General features: G+C 36.4%; 1 protein-coding gene across 2 annotated transcripts in view; it reads left to right on the forward strand.

The window, feature by feature from the left end:
• ATRNL1 (attractin like 1) overlaps window positions 1–21,456 on the forward strand; it is a gene marked incomplete at both ends in the record, with an annotated part of 457,232 nt that overhangs the window by 46,012 nt on the left and 389,764 nt on the right. Inside the window, 2 exons of one of the 2 annotated variants that reach the window (XM_081105367.1) lie at window positions 1,057–1,312; window positions 17,260–17,443. In XM_081105367.1, coding sequence (XP_080961493.1) covers window positions 1,057–1,312; window positions 17,260–17,443 — 440 coding nt within the window. Of the gene's footprint in view, window positions 1–1,056; window positions 1,327–17,259; window positions 17,444–21,456 lie in introns of those variants that run through there. The other variant, XM_081105368.1, reaches the window with a different exon arrangement.

Raw genomic sequence — 21,456 nt, forward strand, 5'->3', positions numbered from 1 at the left:
TGATCTTGTATTCTGCAATGTGGTTGAACTCATTTATTAGCTCTAATTGTTTTGGGGGGGAAGATTTCTTAGTATTGTCTATATATAAGTTCATATCTTCTACGAATAACATTATTTTGCTTCTTTTTCAATCTGGTTGTCTTTATTCAATTTTTGCCAATTTGCTCAGGCTAACACCTCGAGTACAGTGTGGAATATAAGTGGCAAAAGTGGGCGCCTTTGTTTTGTTCCTGACCTTAGTGGGAAAGCGCCTGCTCTTTCATCATTCAGTATAATATTAGCTGTGTGTTTTTCTTAGATGATCTTTAGTAGGTTGAAGAAATTCCTTTCTCTTCCTAGGTTGTTGAAATAGTAATGATTTGTATTATTTATGCATCATTCATTTTAGTCCTATGTGATTAAAGTTATTTGTATAATTTATAAGTGCTATAAAGCATCTGCCCATGGCCATGGGAAGTGGTAATAAAAATGTACTCCATGCAATACACAGACGTGGTCTACCTTTTTGTGAACTGTGCTTGATGAAAGCAGTGAATGATCCAGAACAGCACAGAGCAGTGTACATCCATGGCAACATTCCAGTGTGACAGCTAGCAACTCAGCAACTAGGAAAATTAAAAATATGCTTAATTGCCTGGCTGGTGTAGCTCAGAGGTTGAGCATCAACCTATGAACCAGGCGGTCAGGGTTCAATTCCAGGTCAGGGCACATGCCCGGGTGTAGGGTGTGGAGGAGGTAGCCGATCAATGATTCTCTCATCATTGATATTTCTCTCTCTCTCTCCCTCTTTCCCTTCCTCTCTGGAAAAAAAAGGTTAATTGACTATATACTATAATTGTTTTAAATATCTTTTTGAAAGCATGGATTTCCCCCCCTTTCTTGTGAGTAAAAGCATTATTTTTCATTTATCATGTGTTCCCATTTGACTTTTTACAAATAGGAAGAATGCCTTATGCATGTTGTGAGTGATTGCTAAGACTATGTTTAAATTTAGCCTTCATTCTAATTTATATTGCTAAGAAATATACTTGTTAATACTTGTTTTTTAATTTACAGGAAAACATCTTTATGTATGGAGGCAGAATTGAAACAAATGAAGGCAATGTCACAGATGAGTTATGGATTTTTAACATTCCTAGTCAGTCCTGGAGCACAAAAACTCCCACTGTTCTTGGGCACGGGCAGCAGTATGCTGTGGAGGGGCATTCGGCACATATTATGGAGCTGGATAGTAGAGATGTTGTCATGATCATAATATTTGGATATTCTGCAATATATGGTTATACAAGCAGCGTACAGGAATACCATATCTGTGAGTTACTTTGAATGTGTAACTGTAAAGTCTTTATTGATTGTGCACATTTTTATCTTTAAAATCTTCATATGAATTTAGTCAAAATGGTTATTGAAATAAGAATTATAAGCCAAGAATTAATATTTAATATAATTTTTTTGGTTTTGTGTTAGATTTTGTACTTTAATACTTAAGTTTATCTTCTTAGCCAAATGTGGGGAAATGTTACAGAAGTTACATTTTCTAAGAACTGAGAATATTTTTAAATATGTGAAATTCCAGTAGGTGGTGCTACATCTTTGGTCTTTACTTGTGAACTAAGAGCTAAAACTAACCCAGTTTCTCTACTATGCATTCCATGATTTCAGGATTTTAAAAAATATGTATTTTTATTGATTTCAGAGAAGAAGGGAGAAGGAGAGATAGATAGAAACATCAGCAGTGAGAGAGATTCATTGATCAGCTAGCTGCCTTTTGCATGCCCCATACTGGGGATTTAGCCTGCAACCTGGGCATGTTCCCTGATCGGGAATTGAACCGTTACCTCCTGGTTCATAGGTCGACGCTCAACCATTGAGCCATGTTTGCCGGGCAGGATTTTTTATTTTTCAGGGTTCTGTTCCTAGTCTTACTGCAGTGTCTCTCTGTATGTATTAGTCTTAGAGGAAGCTCTTGAGAGTCTGTCGGCTTCTGTGAAAGATTATTATCTGGTGCATGAAGGTGTCAGTGGCAATCTACATGTGACTGCATGATATTATTAAATACTCTTATTCGTTTTTCTGGCACTTTATTTTTTTAAAGTTCTTTATGAAATTTTCAAACAGTTGTAAGTTTTTTAAAAAATTTGTTTACAAATATATGTACCCTGTTAGTCACTACTTAGATTCAAGAACATATTCCATATCTGGCCTTGACCGGAATTTTGAACTCAAGGTTTTGATTTTTTTGTGTAACTATACAGGGTGATCTGTTTCTCCTCCATGTCTCCAGTACAGGTGGACTGAAAGCGGGATATGCATCCTCCTTCCTATTGTCATTTACACTATTTCCACGCCTTCGTCCTTTGAATCACTCAGCTTTGAATTGTATGTCATTAGACTATACCACCTGTTTCTTTGCCTTCATGTCTTCTGTAGCTCCTAGGATCCCTGTTTTATTCCTTGAAGGAGTTAGCATCCGGCTCACTGTCACTCCATCCCATATACATTAACCAAATATTTCTATGATTTCAGTATCCACTTTAATAATTCTTCCAATACTTGGCTTCTCAATTTTTTGATCTCTCTCCCCAAGATCTTATTTTTCATCCTACTTGAATCAGTCTTGCCCATTGTCCTACCTGCAATGAATTCCATAATTCCCATTTCAGCTATCTTATTCCAGTGCCTCCAGCTTACTCCTGCTAGTCCCCACACTGGTAATTCTTCAACTGTCCCAGAGCTTGTAGTTCACTAGCCTCCTTTCAGGTGTTCACTATCTCTTCCTTCCTCTGTCCATACTTACCTCTGCACTTACCACGCTTTACGCTCATAATAACCAATCTCTCTCTTCAAACTTCTAACATGTCCTTCATCTGATGACCTTACTCACTGTTTTACTGAGAAAACAGAAGCAGTCTAAAGAGGATTCCTACTGAAGGGAACATTTTGGAGTGCAGTGGTTAAAAAGTAACGGTGCATTGAATAAACCTGCTTACATGCATTATTGTTGTAACAAATTCATGATAGCATGGAAGCTAGTGTGGCTGTCATTCTACTTTTTCAGATGAGCTCAAGAGTTGTTTCAGCAAGAGCTAAGTTATAAGGGACATCTGCAATACTTTAATAATAAAGATAATTTAAAAAAGGAGTTAAGTTACAAATAGCCTATATAGAAAGGTTTTGTTTGATTTTTGTTATTTTAATTTTATGATGATGTTCATGGAGTGTTGTAGGTATTATTTCCATATTTTGTAACTTACTGAAATTTTCTTTGTGGCTTAATTTTCATAAATACTGAAAAGAAGGCAAATGTTATAATTTTAAGTTATGGTATCTGATATATATACATGTATATATATGTATATATATGTATACACACACACACACACACACTACTTTATTCATTATGCTTATTAGTTCTTCTACTTTTTGTATTGGATCTGTCATGCTGTGAAAATGAAAGTCTACATATGTTAGTGTATTTTTGCCTATTTCTCCTTGTATATTCTGGAATTTATGCTTTATGTAAGTTGCTATTATGGATATTCATGACTTTCATTTTCACATTAATGTTATAAAGTGCTTTGTTTATTTAATGTTTTTTGACCTGATTTCTATCTTGTCTGATATTAATATAATGGCTCTTGGTTATTTGGGGTGGGGCTGTCATTCTTTCCTTCATATGCTTTTGCCCATCTATTGTTAACCTTTCAGAATCACTTTGTTTTAAATATATCTCTTGTGTACAACAAAAAGTTAGATTTTGCTTTGTGACTCCATCCATTTTTTGTACATTTTCTGTACATGTTTTATATTTTTAATAGTCACTCTGTTGTCTTTTAAAAAATTATGTCTTCTCATGTTCAGAGGACGCCCATTTTTTTTTGAGGAAATGAGTAATTTTGAGATCTGCCACTATTAGGCTTCTTCTGACTCCTCGTCTCTTGCCTTCCTTCTGCATTCTTGGGGCTTCCTCCTTCTGGCTCTTGGTTTTACTTGCTTTTTGCACTTGATTTGGACTTTATGGGTTTTTTTATTCTAGTTTATCTGGAAATTTAATTTTCCGTTTTATTCATGTTTTCTTTGTTGTTTTATTGTCTTCCCGGGAATGAATGGGGAGATTCAGAATTCAGCTATCACCATGCTTGTACTTGAACCATACGTTTTTGACTTTTGAAGTTTTAAAGCAAATATTTAACTAAGTCTAAAGTCAACAAATATTTTTACTCTTTGATCAAGCCCCAATATACAGGACACTGTTTCTACTGCCTTAATCCATCCTACTTTGTTTCAAACACATTTGACATTATCAGTATTTTATATTAGGGATCAACAGTCTTTTCTATAGAGGGCTAGATAGGAAATATTTTAGACTTTGTGGCTCATGCAGTCTTTGTCACAACTAATCAATTCCACTGTGATAGCAAGAAAGCCAACACTGACATTCCGTAAACAGATGGACATGGCATTTTGCCTGATTTTGCCCTTGTGTCTTAGTTTACCTAGTCCTGTTCTAGAGAGAGAGTGTGTGTGCTACTGGGGCCTAGCAATCCTGGTCCAAATTAATTTAACATTTCGGCATGTGGTTTTCTTTGGACCTTGGATATACAGTGAATTCATGCCCCAAGATCTGTGACCAAAAGTTCCCAGGATAAATGAGATTTTTCCCTTTACATATAGCCAAGTGGAAATACACATTTTCTGTCTGCTTCTGCAGAGCAGATTAAAAAATAACTCACTTTTTCATTGAGGATATAATCCTTCAGGAATCCTGACTTTGTATAGAAGTTCTCTGATACAGTACCCACACGGGCTTACCTTCAGTACTGGCCATTAAAACCAAATCCCTAGGCCACCTGAATGGTACACACATTCCTTACCCTGCCTTTCCACTGAATACAGTTTCTGGTCTTCAGAATATATTTTCCTCTTTGTATACCAACCTTTTTTGCAGGACAGTCTCATTCAGCCTTGAGACATGGTGGCAGTTATGCTTTCCAGGGATGGCTAGGAAGGCACAGCAGATTAATTCTAATTTTCTATGAATGGTAAATATTGATAGTTTGTTTACTGACAAATTCACTGGCTGGTAGGTTTTGATTTCCTTTACTTTTTTAAAAAATATATTTTTATTGATTTCAGAGAGGAAGAGAGAGAAAGAAACGTTAATGATGAGAGAGAATCATTGATCTGTTGCCTCTTGCACGCCCCCTACTGGAGGTGGAGCCCACAGCCCAGGCATGTGCCCTTGACCAGAATCGAGCCAAGGACCCTTCAGTCCCCAGGCCCACACAGAGCCAAACCGGCTAGGGCTAGGTTTTGTTTTTCATTTGGAATAATTTGATTACAGAACATCAGTTGTAGTTTTGGTAAGTTTTAAACTACTTCTATAGAGTTTCTTTTGGCTTATTCTATAATCAAAATACTATTTTAAAATAAATTTACCAACAGGATATTTTTTTATTTGATTTTTGTCTTATTAATGGCATTACTTGTTAGGCATACTTGAAGGGTGATCCTATAAGCTACAAGTCAGCCAATATATGGAGGTCTAAGATGAATGAATATATTCTAATATGGAAATAGGAAGAGTACATGATCTATTTATGAGTTTTATAAGAATAATAGGTGAATTAAGGGTGGATTTTAAATTCTGTGATTCATTTAAGTACAAAGTAAAAGTCATCAATTTTTTCTGTAAAATTATATTTTAATAATAAAATGAACTTATTATGTTATTTATTCTTAATGCAGTTTGAATTCACTGCTTATTGTTGAAAGTATGTGGTGTCAAAATAATCCATAATTACTTTCACTTTGAAAAGTACTTGCATAGAAGAGTAAATAGAACGATGGGGAACTATAGTTTAAAGCTGCCAGAATAATTAAGTTGTATATACCACAGACAAGTGCTGCTTCAGGGAATGATACTATATTAAGTAGGGCTGGTTTGAACATAAATAATAGGTTAATTTATCATCTTAGTTATAAGTAAAGACTTATCTCTACAGAGACAGTTTAAAACATTTTTTCCCCCTGTTTATAGTGGCATTACTATACTGCCATGTAAGTTTAAGCTGTTTTTTTTTTCTGACTGATTTTAATGGCTTCAACTATCCCAAATGCAGGTCGGATTTACTTTGAGAATCCTTACATGTTTAAAGCTTCTCGAAAACTGAGAATGTTTTGTTTAATTACAGAAGGGACTCTCTTTTCCAACACTATGGTGAAGGTAACGGGAAAGAAGGTTGAAATTATAATAGAGCAATTCATGAAAACAGGGTATTTTACTAGATAAAAATTTACCCAGAATTATACTCAAAGGACATTGATCTCACCATTATGTAGAGATTTTTAAAAGAGACAAAGATTTCCCAGTTAACATACTCCAAAATGACCACTTACTAAACTTCGAATAATCGTGGAAATAACTGTGAAGTATTTCTGGTTCAGTGCTTAGCATCCTGAGTCGTCTTTGAGATTTTTTTGTAATAATATGATTTAAAACCAAGGAACCATGTAGTTAACTTCAGTTATCTTAGTTTGAGCCTTATCCATTAACAGTAACAACATTTAAGACACTAGAGAATATGTTTAGCTGTGGAGTTGAAAGTTTATGCATATTACCATTGCTGGTTTGAGTTTTAGAGGATCTGTTGAGCTCAGGAGCACCTCCATATATTGGCTGACTTTGTAGCTTATAGGATCACCCTCTGGTTCCACTTGGTTCCGGACATATGCAATAATGCGTATCAGCAAGTAACGCATCAGGTCTTATTCCTTGTCTTTGTGGAACTTATTGCTAGTAGGGTGATACAGCCAATAAGTAGTAAATATAATACAGATGTGCATGCTGTATGATGTGTTAGAAGATAGTAAATTTTATAAAAATAGAACAAAGCAAAGGGGATTGAGAATACTGAGGTGGCTGGGAAGGCCAGCAGGGTAAGCCTCAATGAGAAGAGGAATTTTGATCAAAGAATTGCAGGAAGTGGAGAAGTTTGCTATGTAGCTAATCTGTGGGAAGGGGAGTGTTCCCTAGAAGTAGGAACAGCTAGTGTAAAGGCGAGAACATTCAGAGCATGGTCAGGGAACAGCAAGGAGTCTGGAGGAGAGAATAAACATTAACAGATGAGGTCAGAGAAGTAATAAGGAGCAAAATCATAGGGTTTTCGCATAGCCTTTGTTTCTTGCTCTGAGGAAATGGAGAGATGTTGCAAGCTTTTGGGCAGAGCAACGACATAATTTTTAAATGAATCATTCTGGCTGTCTTGAAACTAACTTCTGCGGAGGAAAGAACAGAAGCGAGGAGGCAGTCAGACTACTGTTAGTCTGAGCAGCGGTGATGGGCTTGACCAGGGGGGTAGTGTTGGAGTGAGGAGAGTCAGTCCATTTGTTTCATATGTTTTTAGAGTAAAACGAATCGTATTTGCTGAGGGTTTGGATGTAGAGTCTGAGATAAAAGAGAGGAGTCAAGGATGAATCCAGGGTTTTTGGCCTGAACAACTAGAAAGATATAGTTGCCATCGACTGACATGTTGAAGATTCTGAAACAGGTTTGAGGCGAAGGATGATTTAAGGTCAGGATTTCAGTTTGGACATTGATATGTGTGCTGTCCATTAGACATTACAGTGAAAATGTCAACTATATGTGTGGGTCTGGAGTTCTTCTAGAGAGAGATCTGGGCTGGAGATGTAGATGTGGGAGTTTTGGGGATAGAGATAGATAGCATTTAAACCATGCGGCTGAATCAGATCACTAAGGAAATGGGTGCAGATAAAAAGAAAGAGTGATTGAGCCCCAGGGTGTTCCAGTGGTAAGAGGGAGGGGAGAAGAAGAAAATGAGCAAGAAAGAGTGCGGTGAACTGGATGCCAAGTGAAGAAAGATTTTAAACAGAAGAGTCGCCATCTCTGTTAAGTGCTGCTCTGCCGGTGGGTGAAGTAAGATGATCACTAAAGATTGACCTTGGGTTGGGGACTGCCAGGTCATTGGTGATCTGCACAAGAACAGTCTGTGTGTAGTGGTTGGGTAAAAGCCCAATTGGATTGAAGAGGGAATTGGGCAGCTCTTTCAAGGAAACTTGCTTGTCGGGGAGCAAAGAAGTTAGCAGCAACTGGCAGGAAATATAGGATCTTTCTAAAGGGTTTTCACACAAGCAGACCACGAAACAAGGATTCAAGTGAAAGAATTTTATTTGGGAAAGGGCAGGTAACATGATTAGGACAATTCAGAAATAATGCCGACAAGAGAAGGCAGCCTTCACGTGCATAACCCAGGCACATAGACAATAGTGCTGTAGGCCTGGGGGAGAGGGGATGGAGGGAGTTAATGGAGGGAAAAAAGGGACATCTGTAATACTTTCAAAATAAAGATGAATTCAAAAAAAGCGTCCATTAATAGAGACAACTACTAGAGTGGTGATGGAACTTACCCAGGCTTTCAGTCAACATGTAATCTTTGAAATTTCCTTCTTTAATTATAACGCTTGTAGTTAGTTGATGAATCCTGTGGGCTGTGTTCCCAAAATCAGTCCATTCTTTAGCTGAAGATAGGTTTCTGCCGGGAGCCGGTCCATGCTTGCTGTTTCAAGGGACCTGGCATATATGGCATACTGTTCTTAATATGTTTGCTCACCTTCTTGGCACTATGTGTTTTAACCAAGGTCTCTGAGAAAGGTTGTTTCCCAGGTAGGGATTTTCCCCTGAAGTTAGGGAGGGAATAAAACCTCTTAACTAAGTGCCAGGCGGGTAATTAATCACTTTAACTATGAACAATCATGCTTAAGCTACATAATCTTTAATCCCTGGAATGGAGATAAGAAACGCCCTAACCTTTGGAATAGAGATTGATAGGATTGGAATCAATTGGTATAAATACAGAGACAACAACACAGAACTTAGAAGACAGAACCTACACAGAACCTAGAGACAGAAGAACTTCGCTGGAGAGAACATGGCAAAAGATCCTGGACTGAACCTGACCACAGAAATTGGCAAGAGAACCTGACTAGAACCTGGTGACTGAACCTGGCTGGAGAACCTGGACAGAACCTGGCTGGAGATCCGAACCAGAACTTCGCTGGAGATCCTGACCAGACCCTGACAAGAGAACCCGGCTATGATGATCAACTGAACTCAGCCTCCGTGTCATTCATTCTTCACTGACACCGTCCACACCTTTGGGGACCCCTGGACCTGCTGGGGTTGGAACCCAGCAGGTTTCATTCAATGTGCTTGATTTATAGTTGACCTCTGAACAAGATGGGTTTGGACTGCATGAGCCCACTTATATGCAGATTGTGTTTTAGTGGATACCTATACTGTTTCCCATCCATGGTTGGGAGTCTGTGGATGCAGGGAGCTGACTGTATGCTCGACCTACACCATTTTACATTGGGGACTTGAGCTTTCATGGATTTTCATCTCCGTGGGGGGTCCTGGAACCAATTCTCCATGGATCCTGAGGGATAACAAGTGTAGTTCAGTTTTGGGGTAGTTAAAAGTTACACTCGGATTTTCAGCTACTTGAAGGGTTGGCACCCATAAGCCTACGTTGTTCAAGGCTCAACTGTGAATGTAAATGTGTGTAGGTAGATAACAGCAGAGAGCTTAAGGAAATAGCTTACGTGGAACACACACAAGTAGGTATGACAGGCAAATTTTTCATGAGGGCACCCTAGAGTATAACTTCCAAGAGCGATGTATGGTTATCAGGTGCTTAGAAGTGACAGTAATCAACTAGATTCATGCACAAAATTATTGGAAAAATCAGAAACACTCATAATGTAGAGATCAGCTTGCAGTAAAGGCGCCATAAACTTTTATTTTAAGTAACAAAGTGGAGGTAGACTCTATAATTGTATAATCATGAAAAGATTCTTGTTATTCTACAATTGTGTTTACTGCCTTTTTCATTTTCTGCTAGTGGTTTAATTTTTCTCTGGATTCTTTGTTTATAAATGACTATAAACACATATTGCTTTTTATAGTTATTCTTTTTCTAAGAAGTTGACTTTAAGGCATCAATCCTGCTGTATATCTCTTTGTTTGTGTACTTTCTAGTAAAGTGCCATGTATTAAATACCTGGTAAATATTTGAGGAGGAAGGAATAGGTTGTCATTAGTATTCCTTTTCTGCTTCTATTATACTTGGACTTTAACAATTTCAATACTATGTGGTCATCTGTAGCATTTTATTTTTTCTTGATGTTCAAGATTGATATATTTGCTCAACATTTTTCAAGAACATTAGCTATTGGTATTTTAAAAAATACGTAGTACTCTTGTTTGCCTATACATTACTTTCTATTTATTAAAAAACGTAACCATTTGTTGGATATTGCTTGTAATTTTTTTCTTTATAATCATGTTTACATCAATATAGGAATAATCATGTCTAACTAATAAAATCACCCCAAAGTATATTTGATGAAAGGATATTTATTTTAAAAAGCATAGCCATTTGCTGTATCCCTTTAATTTTCTTTTTAATCATGCTTATTAATTTTTATTTTTCAAAAGGTTTTCTGCCTTCACTATTCTGAAATCCAGAATATCTTCTTATATATTTGTTTTAAAAGGTAGCTTTACCACATATCCATGTGTGCTTATATAACATACTGTTCTGTTCACTTGTTTTTGAATTTTAAAAAGGAAATAACGTTTTATGCAGTTTTCTGAGGTTTTCTTTTATTTCATTTTTTTAAGCAGGGTTCACCCATGTTGTTATGACTTACCACTATTAACTCCTTCGCATTTCTGTATTTTACTATATAACTACCACAATTCACTTATCCGCTCTCCTGTGCATGAGCTGTTGGGTTGGATACCTGTCAAAAATCACCCACAGAAGCAATTGAAACGTCTTGATAAAAATACTATATTTTAAAAGATAAAGAAATAATATTCAGTCTCTTCAATCAGAAAGATGAAATATTTTGTAAGGACAAGAGATTAGGTTAGTATCAGATTTCTCAAAAGCAACATAAAATCTAGGCAAACATGGAACAACTTTTTCAGATAAGCAAGGATAGACTAAGGGTTTTATATCTTACCAGACCGTCCTTCAGGTGTCAAGGCTATAGAAAGAACTGTTTGAGCATGCCAAACTCAGATAATTCTGTCTCTGTGTGGCCTCACCTAAGAAATCTGCTCAAGTAGAAATGTGCAGACTTCTTTTTTAGTAAAAGTCTAGATAGTAAGTAATTTAGGCTCTATATGGGCTACCCTGTATGTGTTGTCACTACTCAGCTCTGCCATTGAAGCTGTACACAGGCAGCCATGTAAAGGTACAAAGATGAAGGAGTGTGGCTGTGTTTCAGTAAAACAGGATTTACAGAACAGTTGGGCTGGATTTGGTCCCTGGGGTGTACTTTGCCAACCCCTCTCCTAGAGAATAAGCTTCATCTCAGGAAGCGATGAATGGGAACACTTCAGGTAAAAGACTGATGGAGAACACTTCACATATTAAATTTTAGAGCTAAGACTAAAACAAGGGTGGAGATGTCAGTAGATAGTTAGTATGCAAATGTTATGTGTTTTGTCCAAGTAGAAAGAATGCAATTAAAAATAGAGAAGAAGGGAAGCCATTTAACTCTTGATATTCAGTAAGGTTCTATTGGATCCAATTTTATTTTTTCTGTATTTTGTTTGTTTGTTTTTGAGCAGGCCTAACTATCTGTGAAGACTGTTATTTTATACTAGAGGCCCGGTGCACGAAATCGTGCATGGGGGTGGGGGAGTGTTCCCTCAGCCCAGCCTGCAGCCTCTCACAATCCAGGACTCCTTGGGGGGCGGGGGATGTTCGACTGCCGGTTTAGTCCTGATCCTGCAGGAATCCCTGCTGGATTGGTCCTAAACCGGCAGTCGGACATCCCTCTCGCAATCTGGGGCTGCTGGTTCCTACCCTCTCACCTGCCTGCCTGCCTGATCACCCCTAACCACCTGTCTGCCTACCTGATTGCCCCTAACCACTCTGCCTGCCTGCCTGATCTCCCCTAACTGCTTGCCTGCCTGCCTGATCACCCCTAACCACCTCTGCCTCGCCCCCACCCGCCACGGCTTCATCCGGAAGGATGTCTGACTGTCTGGTCTAATTAGCCTTTATTATTATAGATGTCCCATTCTCTCTTAGAAGTCTTCAAATGAACAAAGAGAACATCTCCTTATTTAAAAAATATAGAATATTCCATTTGTAATTATTAGGTGGATTTATTTCACCCAACCATGTTTCAAATGAATAACAACCATTCTGATAGGGAAAGAGATTAAACAAATCCAAGTGGCTTTTTAACATAATGTTTGACAGAATGGCCTCTGTCTAGGTGTGGATGTGGGGAAGAAGTGGAAGCAAATCTTTTACGTTTGTTTTGGAAGGTTTTGGTGAAGCACTTCTGAAATTATTTTAGGTGTATTGTTAGATTGAAAAAAATGAGTTGATATTAGGAATTAAAGTTCTCAGTGTGGAAGATAGGAGATATAGATGTGAAATGGGGAGAGCAAGGAAGAATCCTGTCTGAATGGGTTGGAATTGGAACATCAGTGTGAGCTTATGTTCAGATAGATAGATAGACAGAAAGCTGTAGATGTAGATTCTTCCAAAAGGGCCTAGAAGCTAAGACACCCTAGTAATGATCACACTGATTACAGATTTTCCCAGATCCAGTTTCTAATAACATTCCCATAAGTAGTTATGGCTGATGGTAAGGCTGTGGCAGGGAAAGCAAAGATGAGCCTGATACGTCTTGTTCTACCAAATGCAGGAAGTGCTCAGGAAAGTGATGGGTCCTGCCAAAGAAACAGGCCTATGTCAGCTCGGAGGGGTCCCATTGATAAAGTCTGGGGCGACTTCAGCATCAAAATGATTTAAGCAAGTAATAAATTATAAACTGGTGGAAAATATAATCCATGAGCTAGCACCTGATAATGGACAGATCAGCAGACACAAATAGTGCTGGGGAGAATTCTCTTTCTTATACAGAGTGCAGGCTGGCATTGTTGGATGCTAAATCTGTGGGGGAGGGGATGGATTTTTGGTGAGATGTGCGTGGTATCTAAGTGTCTTCCCCACCGATTGTGTATACGGTGCAGGGGGAAACAGAAACTCTGTCAGTACTTGTATGGGTGATCAAAGTTCGCATCATGAGCCATGGGAAAGTGGGCATTGCGTGCCTCTGGATATGCTACTGCTGAAACAAACATCACTCAGAGCAGGCTTGGCAAACTTTTTCTGTAAAGGTTCAGATAGCAAACTTTTTTTTTCTTTCAGTCATTTTGTCTCTGTTTCTTCTCAATTCTGCCATTGAAATTTGAAAGCAAGCCACAGATAGTATGTATGTGAATGAATTTGCCTTTGTGCCAATAAATCTTTATTTGCAGAAATGAGCAGCAGGCCATTATTTGGCCCTTGGACATAGGTTGCCAGCCCCTGGCTTAGAGTATTCTGAGTGGGAATACATGCCTAAATCTAATCATCAAGCAGTATCATATGAACTTCAAATGAGGAATCTTTTATTTTAAAAGGGGAAGAACTTTATTCTTAAAAAAATGTCAATGTCACTCGCTGAGTCACACTGGCTGGACTGAAATTATTTTCAAACGAAGTGCTAAAAACAGATGAGAGGAAGTCGATATATGTTTTTTATATTTGGTTGTATAGGACATATATTGGAACTGAAATTGTAAGAATTCCTGTGAACTTGCTCCGGCGGTAAAAGAAACATCACTTTGTCCTTTCTGCTATTCTTTGAATTATGGCTTTTAGGGAATCTATAAATCTCAAAGGAGAATTATTGGATGGTTTTACTAACTTAGACCATAAAGCTCTTCTGGGTTAGTCCTGAGGGAAATTTACTTCCCTTTAAGTTAGCAATACCTCATAAACTTTTGAAGAACTTCAATGTGAGTCTCAAGGTTAGTATAATATTAATGTTTTGCTTTAGTATTTTCATGATTTCAGAATTTGGAAGGAATAGTTGGAAAACCATCATTAATGTCATTTCATGTTAACTCTTTCTTTCGATTTGAAAACCATTAGATACAATTTTTCTAAGAAGTGAATTTTTCTTCTATGTGATTCTCTTCAGTTGTTAACATTACATATTTTTCAAAATTCTCTGGTGAATTTCAACTGCGGATGGAATTTTGCTTTTCAGCAAACTGGTGTCTGAAAGTGTTGATCTATAGAACAGGCATATTAGGTGGTGGGAATTAGGCATTTTTAACAGAAGAAATCTCCCCTTTAAAAATAATTCTGTCATCGGAATCATAAAACATGGAGTTTCACTGTGCTTAAAGTAGGCCTGGCATTTGTTGTTGCATTTCATTGTGAAGAACTTTACAAGACTTATTAGGGAAAGTAAAACAATTTCAATGCAGTAAGTAAAAGGTTTCAATAAATTGCTACGTCTTTGTGACAAAGGCTGCCGCTAAGATTGTATGCATTTTAAAAAAATTTCTCAATGTCTCAGAAAATATCACAAAAGACTTTAGGTTTGATAAAGAAAATTATTAAAAAATATGCTTTTAGAACTGTTTATAAGCTACATAAATATATATAATTGAAAATGTGCATGAGTTAGATTGAAAAGTTTTAGTAAATGTGCATTTAGAATACAGAAAATTCTGGTCTTTCCGTCTCTGCTTTACTTTCCTACAGTGGTGGAGATGTCAGTCCCTAACAGGCAGCCATTCTGTTGTTGTATATATTTAAATGTAAGAATTTATGTTTAAGAAGGAATATGCAGTTATAATGTTTTCATGACTATGTAGAACCCCACAAATGAAATTTAATCACTCACATACTGGCCCTACAAATATTTTGAGATATGTTATTTTTCATTTACTTTTTATTCTTTAGATGAGCATCCCTAGTTCTTCTAGTATGCATGTTATAAGGTTTCATTAATATCTTATTAACAATATTAATATCTTATAGTATCATAGCCACTAGTAATGTAAAGGATATTTCCTAATGAATAATAATAATAGCAACAGCTAACATTTATTGAAGCCTTACTCCATGCTAGGTGGTATTATAAACACTTTATACATATTAACTCCTCAAAGTGAATATACAAAATATATGCTCTTTTAACCCCATTTTACAGATAAAGGAACTGAGGACAGATGTCTCGCACAACTGGCCATTGATCATGCAGCTAGTCAAAGGGTTATATATAAGTGTAAAATACACTTTGTCATCTTTCCCACCCTCTGTGCACAGACTGTACTTTGTAATGACCCATTCAGACTTCACAGAGCTTCATAGAGCATGGTGTGGTACCTAATGTGACACCATTACTTGTTCTAAAGTTGATATTAATATTTTTGATGCAACCTAAATTTATATTTTATACTAATAACTAGAGTCCCAGTGTATGAATTCGTGCATGGGTGGGGTCCAGCTGGCCTGGCCGGGGCTGGGCCTATTGGAAGGAGGAGATTTGGGGGAGGGAGGAAGGAAGGTTGGCTGACTGGCCCACCCCAAACAGGGCTGGGCTGGCTGGGGAGAGGGACTATGGGTGATTGGCGGGCCCCGCCCCTGATTGGGGGTGGGGCTGGCCAGGGGTAGGGGCTGCAGGAGGCTGGTGGGCCGGCCCCACCACCCGTTTGGACCAGTTTGCTGGCTGCAGTGAGCTTCATAGCGACTGGTTGTTCTGGTCATTACGGCATTTGGTGGCTGGCGACAAAGCTTCTTCCTTAGACTTTAGTTCCTGCTTTTTATGTAAGTGCTTGTTGTGGAGTGAGGTGCACTCTGCCTGCACTTGTCTACTTAATGTTGTAACATCAGTGAGGGCTTGACCTTTATTGTTAGAATAGCTTCAGCCCATCATTGCTTGGGATCATGATTCTGGCATCTAAGGATTTAGTTAGCTCTTCCTTTTGTTGAGCGAATGATCATGTATTAAGTACAAGTTCTTTGCCATCATTCTAGGAATTGACCAAAAGATGTTGCAAGTAAAGCTTGAATATTTATGGAGCCAAAATGATTTCTTGTAGCAAGTGTACATTTCTAAATGCAAAATAAAAATGTAATGAGAACGTGGATCATAATTAACTTTGCATTTTAAGTTTATCACCTGTACCTGAACAAAATCATTGCCTTAGCTTTTCATCTGAGACTACCATGTCACCTGTGGGTTCCTTGATTGAACTGCTAGTGATCAGACCTTGAGAAGTGCTGTGCTGGTATTTAAGAGGACACTCTTTGGTGTTAGACCTGTGTCATAGCTATTATACTTCTAAATTTTTTTAATGTTTCAGAAATAGTTGAGTGAAATACTGTTATTTCATGATGAACTATCCATTCCTAGTAAGGTGAATATCTATTTTTAAATAAACTTTCATTTTTGACACAATTTACATATGCTAAGTCTGTACCTAAGTCTGCTGTTTTATTTCCTGTGTGTGTGTGTGTGTGTGTGTGTGTATGTGCCTCTGTTTCTGTTTTCTTTCTTCTTAAACAACTTAGAATTTTATCTTGGTATACTTATACTATTCTTGAGTGTATCTCTTTGTATACAAGTTTTTTTAGAAATTGCTCTGGTTATAAAAATACACACATGTAATCATAATCGTCTAGTATCAACATTTTAAACCTTCAGGGGAAGTATGGCAGCCTTACTTTCATTTAGATTCCCTCATCTTCCCCACTTTCTAATACCATTGGCTTGAGTACCAGATGATGTTATAATTTTTGTTTTCTTCATCAGTTATTATTTAGAAATCTCAGCGCAAAGGTCATGTGTACTCATATTTCTGCTGTATTTATTGACCTTTTCTGATGTTCCAGGGATTTATTCTTTTATCATTTAATGCCTGTTTGAAGTGATAAAGGACAGCACAGAAATTGTTACGGGCAGAGATCACATCCTTTTTTGTATTTGTAATATCAGTGACTAACTCAGAGCCTTTACATAGTAGGCGCTCAGAAACTATTTATTACAGCTTTTTTCCCCAGAGTTATTTACAATTACAGAAACGTATGTGAGAATAAGAGTTTTCTTTTTCCTCGTGCACACATAAATTTGGCATTTTCAGTATTTCAGAGTTTGATCTACAGAAAGGCCAGTCTTACTCATCTTGAACCCCTAGCACCTAACATAGTAACTAGCTCAGATTTAATAATTGCTTCTTGATTAAATGAATATTAAGTATACCTTACTCATAAAAAGGTGGCATTACAATTAACTAGGTGGTTTGATGACATATTAGTTATATTTTTAAATACTAGGAATTCATGATTTATCTTCTTTCTCTTACAGCATCAAACACTTGGCTTGTTTCAGAAACTAAAGGCGCTATTGTTCAAGGTGGATATGGTCATACCAGTGTGTATGATGAAATAACAAAGTCCATTTATGTTCATGGAGGCTATAAGGCATTGCCAGGCAACAAGTATGGATTGGTGGATGATCTTTATAAGTATGACGTGAACACTAAGACTTGGTGAGTAGACGAGGCCAAAAGTATGTTGGGAAAGTGTGTCACTGTTATAGTTTATATTTGTATAATAGTGGTGTTTATTAAGTATTTTCAGGGAGTCATTCTTGGCCTTCTTTTATTGCAACTAATGATACTTAAGTATGCAGCAAAGGCACAAAATGGTAGATTTACTCTGTAGCCAGCGTTGCTGTAAAGGCTCGACTTTAAAGCGGTTCTGTTCCTGTAAGCATTGCAGTTACTTGTGCTTATCGGTGCTGATGTTACGTTTAATTCAGTCAGGAAGTTTTGCTTACAAACTTTTGGATTGTTATTATCTGTCTTGGGATTTGTTCTACTTTGCACTCGTATTTTACTGCCACTTGTAAATTTTAAAACCATGTCTTCAGTTTTGTTATCTCATTTTCTGTGAAATACAAAGCTTGTGACATTTAGCCAGATTTTCCTTTTGTTGTTATGAAAATGCCGCAGTGTACATCTTATACTGGTCTGCTCAGGCACAAATGCAAGAGTTTCTCTAGGGTATGTACTTAACAATGAAGTGATGAATCTGAGGATATTCAAGTCCTCAAATTTACTGCATGTTGCCTAATTGCTCCTCAAGTGACTGTGGTAATGTATGTTTCCCAGCAAGGTATGAGTGTCCCTGTTTCTCCTTATTCTCACTAACACTTGATAAAGGTGGGGATATTTTCTTTCTGCCAGAGTAATGTGTGTGAATGATACTGATATTTTAATACATATATCCTGGTTACTACTGTGAGAAAGCGTCTTTTTATGTGTTCATTTGCCACTTGTGTTTCTTGTTTAGTGAATTTCCTACTCATAACCGTAATGCTCTCTTTGTATTTGCAATATTATTATTTTTTTATTGATTGATTAACCAGGGAAGTGATTTCTTTGTGTCTTTTTTTTTTAAGATACTACACATTCTTTTAAACTTTTAGCACACATTCCTTTATGTGAAATGAAATACAGTTTTTTACCAAATTGTGATTTGTTATACCCCCTTCAGTTTCAAACATATTCTATTTTTTAACTTTATTTGAAGAAAGATGGAATTTAAAAAAATTAAGACTTCTTTAGGTGACCTTGTTAATTTTCATTATTTTTAGTCTAATAAAATGTAGTAGTATTCTTTATATTTTTATAACTATTAACCTTAATAAAATACCTTTTTGTTTTAGGTAATCTATACATTACATTTTATTTCCTATTTTAATATTGCTAACATTTCTTATTGACTTTTTGCTATAATAAAAAGAGGAATTGTGTAGAAACTAAGGCACCATCAACCTGCTTAACATATTTTTGCATATATGACCGATACTGTGTCATATCAAAAAGGAAAAGATAACTGCTTCTGCAAGATAGAGGCCGCATAGTTCACATTAATAATAATGGGCACAGTATTGCTCAGGGAAAGAACTTATTAAACTGAATGGATAAGAGAAGTACGGGTATTATTTGAATGAAATCAGAATGAGAGAGTTAGTTGTTGTTTACTATATAATGAAATTTCATCAGATCTTACATGATTATTTACTTGAAAATTTCCCATAGTGAAATGTTGCATAGAAGAATATAATGATCAGTCTTGGCAATTTTAGCATATGCACAAGTAACACTGTATACTTGTCCCTTAGGAGAATTTAATAAAATAATTTGTAAATTATTTTGAGCACCTCATTACAAATATGTTATAGATACATATGATCCTTTCCTATTTCCTTGGGTTCTGCTTTAAAAAAAAAGATTTGTAGCATTATCAGTGAGAACTAAAATGGTATTTTCCTATTTGTAACATTCTTAAATTTTTTCTGCTTTTTGTTTGCTTATTTCTCAAGTTTGCTACTATACATGGATTATAGTGTGTATCAGTTTCATTTGTCAAGTATTATGTAACTTTAAAATGTTGCTATTATGTGCCCATTGTACATACCAATTTTACATTTTTGCCACATCAAAAATGGGTTTATGGTTTAGTAGGTATAGTTTGGTAAATATACGACTGTGTTGAAATAATAGAAAATGTGTATTTGGAGGAATTATATTTTATGGGTTATTTGAACTATTATTTACACTGAAAAAATATTAGGAATTACATCCTTTGAAGGCATTAGTTAACTGTTAAGGAACTGAGAATTTGTGGATCAAGATCTAGGAGAGGTAGAATGTCCAGGGAGGTAGGATTGGCATTTTGTTCAACTTTTGTTCTTTTTTTTTTTTTAAATATATTTTATTGATTTTTTACAGAGAGGAAGGGAGAGAGATAGAGAGTTAGAAACATCGATGAGAGAGAAACACCGATCAGCTGCCTCCTGCACATCTCCTACTGGGGATATGCCCGCAACCCAGGTACATGCCCTTGACCGGAATCGAACCTGGGACCCTTCAGTCCGCAGGCCGACGCTCTATCCACTGAGCCAAACCGGTTTCGGCCAACTTTTGTTCTTGAGACAAATATAAATCCTGAAAACTGAGAAACTGATCTTGGCTTTTGTCAATCAGTGTGGAAGAGCAAAATTGAATTTTCGCATGTGCTAAGGAAGAGGGTCTGGCTGTATTCTTAAGGATTTAGTCTGATCCCTGAAGCTCTAAACCCGCTAGTAGGACAAGCTCACCTTGAACCACCACAGGTGTTCATTGGATTATGCTGATCTGTGCTTAGCCTAACTGGTTGGCAGAGCAAAAGTCAGTTCTCGCTTGAGGAAGATAATAATGCACAGAGCCTCAAATTATTTCTTCATTAATATCATGTGCAATATCTGGTATAAAATTTAAAAAACACTTAGGAAAAAACAAACATTGGAAAAAATAGCTATTATAAACACACCTGAAGGACAACAGTGTTTTCTGAAACTTTAAAATGATTAGAACTTTATTTTCAAGGAATTAAAATATAAGGTAGACAACTAGAAACCTTTACTAAAAGAATCAAATGGAAATTATACCAATGAAAAATACATTAAGTGATTTAAGAATTCTTTGGATGGGTTTAACAGCAATCTAGACACAGCCAAGAGGAGAATTAATGAAATGGAAGATAGGTCAAGGAAAACCTATACTGAAATACAGAAAGACAAAAATAAAAAATTAAAGAGGGAAAGCATTAGAAGGGACATGTGGAAATGGTCTAACATGCATGTAACTGGAATCTAGAAGAGGAGTGAGAAAATAATATACAACACTGTTTCAAGTCTTAATACTGATAATTTTCAAAAGTGACAAGACATCAAGTCACAAATGGAAGAAGTTCCATGAGCACCAAGTAGGATAAGTACAAAGAACCTTATGCTTAGAAATATCACAGTAAACCTGATAATATCCCAAATAGGAAGAGAAAAATTTTAAAGAAGCAAAGGTAATCAAAGGCATATAAAAGAGCAACACTTGAAAAAAATGAAATCTAGAAGACATGGTGTCATTAGGTGGCTAAAAAAAAAGCCATTATCCTAAAATCCTACAACCAATGAAATATTATTAAAAATGATTTTTTCTAGCTCTTTAAATGTGATGCAATGGGAGGTTGTTGTTTTTTACACTTAATTTTTCACAGCTATTTTATTGCTTTATTGTGAGTTTTTTTTTGATTTCTCTAAAAACGTAGCTGTCAGGTTTTGGAAAGTGAAACAAAAATTTTATAAATTTTATGAGTTAACTTTTAGAAAATACTGATAAACATACTATTCATGATATTCATCCTTGCTTATTTCTCTGCATAGTGAGTGTCTGAAATCTTTTCAACAAAAATCATTAACTCTGTATCAAACACTGTATTAGAAATAATCCTAAGACTTCCTCAGTAAAGGAGACAGATAACTTAAAATTTTATCCTACATGTATTTGTGGGAAATAATAGAAATACACACAATGAAGGAATAATACAGCAGGGGGTATTTATTAAAATGAGTATAAAATATTTATATAGGTGAAATGATTGTTGTCTTTATAACCAGCAAGATATGTTACGAGATTTGGAATGCCTGGTTAAAATCCCATATTGATCACTTAAAGAA

The sequence above is a fragment of the Myotis nattereri genome (genome assembly GCF_964212035.1).
Source record: "Myotis nattereri genome assembly, chromosome: 13".
Classification (NCBI taxonomy): domain Eukaryota; kingdom Metazoa; phylum Chordata; class Mammalia; order Chiroptera; family Vespertilionidae; genus Myotis; species Myotis nattereri.